Consider the following 5,784-nt stretch of genomic DNA (forward strand, 5'->3'; position numbering starts at 1 on the left):
AAAAAAAAATATATATTCACAAAAACCAATTCACGTGCACAAAATAGGAATATACATTCATAAAATACGTTTCATAAATGCAAAACACAATTCACAGATGTACAACTCTGTACAAAATTTTTGAATGTTTAAAATTCACGAGTTTATCATGGGCTGTGAATTTGAATCGCCTTGTATTTGTGTGTGTATTTTTGAGACTTTCCTGGCAGCGAACCTCTCCCCACGCGGGACACTCGTTCTCGTTAGCCAATCAGATTTAAGCCTGTCAGTCGACCAATCATAACCCACTGTGGAAGTATGAATAGCATGCCCTGGGCGTGCCTACCTGGATGCTGACGTCATCGGCGCGAGAACACCGTTCAGGTTATGATTCAGTAGAGGTGTGTGCAGTTGATCGTTTTATTTTAACTAGCCAAGTAAAGGTTTATCGTTTTATTTTTGCATGTTTACTTAAAACTTGGAATTAAATCGGTCGTTTACACACTCGCTAACGTGAACAATGTAAGCCAGTGGCCGCTATGAATACAGATAGTGTTGCCAAAAATGCAGCTGTCTTGTGTTAGCTACAATGTCTGGCCAAAATGAAGAAAGGATACATCACCTTTATGTATTAATTTCTTAATGTAATCAACATTCATTCACTTTTCATATTATATTACTGTGATTAACCATTGTTACTGTTATTCTTATGTTGTGTTGTGTATTGTAATCTCAAAGATTTTTTACATCACAAGATGATTTTGATAAGCAGCAGTTGTATCTGCTTGGTAACAGTTGTGGAATTTATGCTGGTCAGACAAAGACTGATCATAAAGAAGAATGCAACAAAGATTATTCAGTTTGGGAACACTATCTGTATTCATAGCAGCCTCTGGCTTACATTATTCACATTTTTGAGTGTCTAAACGACCGATTTAACTTCCAAGTTTTAAGTAAACATGCAAAAATAAAACGATAAACCTTTACTTGGCTAGTTAACTGAAATAAAACGATCAACTGCACACACCTCTGCTGAATCATAACTTGAACGGTGGTCTCGCGCTGATGACGTCAGCATCCAGGTAGGCACGCCCAGGGCACGCGATTCATACACCCACAGTGGGTTACGATTGGTCGACTGACAGGCTCAAATCTGATTGGCTAACGAGAACGAGTGGGAGGAGTTTGCTGCCAGGAAAGTCTCAAAAATACACACACAAATCCAAGGCCATTCACATTCACAGCCCATGATAAACTCGTGAATTTTTTACATTCAAAAATTTTGTACACATTTGCACATCTGTGAATTGTGTTTTGCATTTGTGAAACGTATTTTATGAATATATATTGTGTACACACACTGTCGACACGCATTTATGTTCAAACAACATGAATGTGGAAAATGGGCATCCGATGACCCCTTTAAAGACTCACAGTCTGTGCAAACACATTCCGTTTCGGTGACAGGTGGCCTGCTGTAGGATCACCACTGGAATGTTGTTGATCCATTTTTAGACTAGCCATGTGGACAAAAGTGGAGAGCGGTGCTGTTGGCATCTCACAGCTTACGAGGGGTGGTTTGGGTCGACTTTTTGGTTGAGATAAGAACGAGTGTTGGGAAAAGGACATATATATTTCTTGACCACTTCGCTCACTCATTTTGGGCCCTTAAATATTGTTGAGCACCCCCTACAGTCTCTTTAGTGCAGGTAGTCAACATTGGACATTATGTGTGTGCTTTTTTCCTCTCTGGATTGATTCCACACCTGTCTGTGTCAGTCAAGGGAAAAGCTGTTCAGAAAAGCCCTGGATGGGCACGACAAAAACAGTGATAGGAAGTCATACAACGGCATGACATGATGAGAAGCTTTCTTCATCTGTTGACGGTGTCCTTGATTTTTTTCTTTCTCCAAGGTAGGACAAACTAAATAAATATTTAATAGCTTAATATCCTCTATCTGTCAGCTGTTCTTTCATGCTTATATAGTAACACAACTACTAAATGGTAAGTTATAGCACTTTAACTAAGGACTGAATGCTGATGGCATTATATAAAAGATTGTTATTGAATCAGTAGAATATGATCATTATGTTTTTACGATGACAATGTAAAATACTTTTAGAGTAGCATACCTCTACAATTTTGTTGTTTTGTAAGAGTACTACATCCATATAGCTATTTTCTTCATAAAAATGTGGTACCCAAATACATACTCTTCATCTGTTGACGGTGTCCTTGATTTTCTTCTTTCTCCAAGGTAGGACAAACTAAATAAATATTTAATAGCTTAATATTCTCTATCTGTCAGCTGTTCTTTCATGCTTATATAGCAACACAACTACTAAATGGTAAGTTATAGCACTTTAACTAAGGACTGAATGCTGATGGCATTATATAAAAGATTGTTATTGAATCAGTAGAATATGATCATTATGTTTTTACGATGACAATGTAAAATACTTTTAGAGTAGCATACCTCTACAATTTTGTTGTTTTGTAAGAGTACTACATCCATATAGCTATTTTCTTCATAAAAATGTGGTACCCAAATACATACATTTGATAAAACTTTCTGAAAGGTGAAGATGTGTTCTGTTTTGCAGAATGTTGGGGCCGGAATGAAGAGGAACGCCTCATCAACTATCTTTTTAAGGAGCGTGGCTACAACAAAGAGCTTCGTCCGGTCCAAAATAAAGATGATACTGTAGATATTTATCTGGCACTGACACTTTCTAATCTTATTTCCTTGGTGAGTACATAATATTGCCACTGTAAACAGTTTTTGTACACAGAGCAGGGGAGATATTATAAACCAGAAATATTAGTATGGAATTTTACTGTTTCATACTGTAATATAGAGTATGTCAAATAAATATTGTCTGATACTGTGCCAGTCTAACAAAGATGTTTTTCCATGACAGAAAGAAGTTGATGAAACATTACTAACAAATGTGTGGATGGAGCATGTAAGTACATTATATGAATTCCTTAATGTATTGTTTTATTTATATATTTTTTGTTTAGTATTTAATATAGAATATATGTGTTCACTAATATATTTCACTCTTGTTTTTTTAAGGGCTGGACTGATTATAGACTTGAGTGGAATGAAACCGAGTTTGATAACATTCCTGTTCTGCGCCTGCCGCCAAGTATGGTGTGGTTACCAGAGATTGTTCTTGAAAACAAGTAGGCTATCTTTCTCCGTCATGTTTTATTCCTCGATATTTATGTTTTGTATGAAAGTAGTTACATTAATTTTTGATTTCATGGTTCTTTAAAATAGCAATGATGCCCAGTTCCAGGTGGCCTATTACTGCAACGTATTGATCTATCCCAGTGGATATGTGTACTGGTTGCCTCCAGCTATATTTCGAAGCTCCTGCTCTATAAACGTCAACTACTTCCCTTTTGATTGGCAGAACTGCTCACTAAAGTTTAGGTACGTTTTGTAGTATGTTTATACATATTATTACCTGCTGCATGAATTACTTCATGTATTTTATTGCTTAATGACCCCCACGCCACTCATTCTGTCTCTATCAGCTCATTAACTTACAATGCCAAAGAGATTAGCTTACATCTGAAAGAGGAGCAGGACGGGGATGGAAAGTCCTACAAGGTGGAATGGATCATTATTGATCCTGAGGGATTCACAGGTGAGATCTGACAGAAAGATTTTTATCTTTTTCTGCTGTTTCATCCAAATACACAATCTATCTGTCTCCTTTCTTGCAGAAAATGGCGAGTGGGAAATTGTTCACAAGCCTGCCAGGAAAAACATTTATAAAAACATCCCAATTGAAAGCAACAAGCACCAGGATATCACCTTTTACCTCATCATTAGACGTAAACCTCTGTTCTACGTTGTCAACATAATCATTCCCTGCGTGCTCATCTCTTTCCTGGCCTCACTCGTCTATTACCTGCCTGCAGACAGTGAGTGATCCTGCCGTTTACTACACTTTAAAGCTCATAGACCCCATATTGTCACAATATGACAGAAATACCATGACAGAGTATTGAAAGAAGCAGTTAATATGTTTGTTACATATATCAGAATACATATATGTTTGTTTGTTACATATATTAAAATCCATATATGTTACAAAACGGTATGTCATTACATCTTTTTCCTGTTTCAGGTGGTGAGAAGATGACATTGTCCATCTCTGTGCTGCTGGCTCAGTCTGTGTTTCTGCTGCTAATTTCACAGCGTCTGCCTGAGACGTCTATGGCAGTTCCCTTAATTGTGAAGTATGCCAATATCAGATATATTGCATGAGAATGTTTCAGTATCACTAATATATAAATAAATTCATAAAGCTATTGACAATACTAAAGTATTGATTTTAAACACATACACAGTGTTTTTTAAAGAAGTTATTTATCTATTAGCAACAGTAAAATAGTAATAAAATGAATAAAATAGTAATAAAATGAATTTTTTGAATTTGACAGGTATCTGATGTTTATCATGGTACTGGTCACTGTGGTGGTGCTGAATTGCGTAATTGTGCTCAACTTGCATTTTCGGACCCCTAGCACCCATGTCATGACCGAATGGACCAAAGAGGTCAGGCCCTGACTTGTCTGTGCTATAATTACGTTTTTTTGCATGTGAAGCTGATAATCTCATGCATGATCAACTTTGACTATTGTGTCCAAAAATGTTGCTTTTTTATTGATGGTGTGTAATAGTAGCAGCATATGCATAGATACATTTGCATAGCATATGCATAGAGAATTTTTAAAATTATTTTCATTTCATGTTTAACATTAACATTGTGTAGTATTTTGTCTAAAAAAAACAAAAAAAAACACTAACAATAGCAAAATCAAGTAATTTAAATACTTTCGATTAATTTTGATCTCACATTATAATGTACAGTATGAAAAATGGGATTGAGATTTGCTAAAGATTACATTTATTTATTTTTACTTATTTATGCATTCAGCAGATGCTTTTATCCAAAGTAACTTATAAAAGCGAAACAAAAGCAATCCGTCAATGAAAATTTGTTGAAAATTTACTCACCCTCAAAAAATTATTTTCATTTCATGTTTAACATTAACATTGTGTAGTATTTTGTCTAAAAAAAAACAAAAAAAACACTAACAATAGCAAAATCAAGTAATTTAAATACTTTCGATTAATTTTGATCTCACATTATAATGTACAGTATGAAAAATGGGATTGAGATTTGCTAAAGATTACATTTATTTATTTTTACTTATTTATGCATTCAGCAGATGCTTTTATCCAAAGTAACTTATAAAAGCGAAACAAAAGCAATCCGTCAATGAAAATTTGTTGAAAATTTACTCACCCTCAGGATGTCCAAGATGTAGATGTATTAAACATTAGAATTACATCACTTGTTCAGCAATGGATCCTCTGCAGTGAATGGTTGCCATCAGAATGAGAGTCCAAACAGCTGATAAAAACATCATAAAAATCTATATGAGATCCACACAAATCCAGTTGAAAAGCTACAAGCTGTGTGTTTGTAAGAAACAAATCCAAAAATGTCGGAGGATTTCGATATAAGCCAAGAGGAGACTGGTTTTCCTTTGCTAAAGTTAGGAAACTTTGCTTCCTTTGCTCCTATAAACAAACTCGCAAGACTAGCATATCTCAAGAGGTGCACGCTCTGAGCATACGTCATACGCCTTCCGCCGGAACGCCTTTCGCGTATGACAGACACCGGAAGTGAGAGAAAAGTGTTTATTACATTTGAAATATGGATATTTTTATTACAAAAACGCATGAATTCACTACAGAAGGCCTTTATTCACCCCCC

At 35.6% G+C, this 5,784-nt stretch overlaps 2 protein-coding genes across 2 annotated transcripts in view; both read left to right on the forward strand.

Moving 5' to 3' along the window:
- Positions 1–5,784, forward strand: part of LOC107721830 (acetylcholine receptor subunit delta-like) — an 11,020-nt gene that overhangs the window by 1,120 nt on the left and 4,116 nt on the right. The window contains exons 2-10 of the mRNA XM_016530001.1: positions 1,759–1,893; positions 2,584–2,729; positions 2,902–2,946; positions 3,060–3,169; positions 3,267–3,422; positions 3,527–3,639; positions 3,719–3,919; positions 4,126–4,237; positions 4,442–4,556. Of these exons, the coding sequence (XP_016385487.1) occupies positions 1,836–1,893; positions 2,584–2,729; positions 2,902–2,946; positions 3,060–3,169; positions 3,267–3,422; positions 3,527–3,639; positions 3,719–3,919; positions 4,126–4,237; positions 4,442–4,556 (1,056 nt within the window). The 5' untranslated portion in view covers positions 1,759–1,835. The remainder of the gene's footprint in view (positions 1–1,758; positions 1,894–2,583; positions 2,730–2,901; positions 2,947–3,059; positions 3,170–3,266; positions 3,423–3,526; positions 3,640–3,718; positions 3,920–4,125; positions 4,238–4,441; positions 4,557–5,784) is intronic.
- The window catches only part of LOC107721875 (connector enhancer of kinase suppressor of ras 2-like), a 112,265-nt gene continuing 107,902 nt past the window's right edge, over positions 1,422–5,784 (forward strand). The window contains exon 1 of the mRNA XM_016530053.1: positions 1,422–1,433. The gene's annotated coding sequence lies outside the window, so the exon portion shown is untranslated. The remainder of the gene's footprint in view (positions 1,434–5,784) is intronic.

Source organism: Sinocyclocheilus rhinocerous, unplaced genomic scaffold (genome assembly GCF_001515625.1).
Source record: "Sinocyclocheilus rhinocerous isolate Xijiao unplaced genomic scaffold, SAMN03320098_v1.1 scaffold90, whole genome shotgun sequence".
NCBI classification, from domain to species: Eukaryota; Metazoa; Chordata; class Actinopteri; order Cypriniformes; family Cyprinidae; genus Sinocyclocheilus; species Sinocyclocheilus rhinocerous.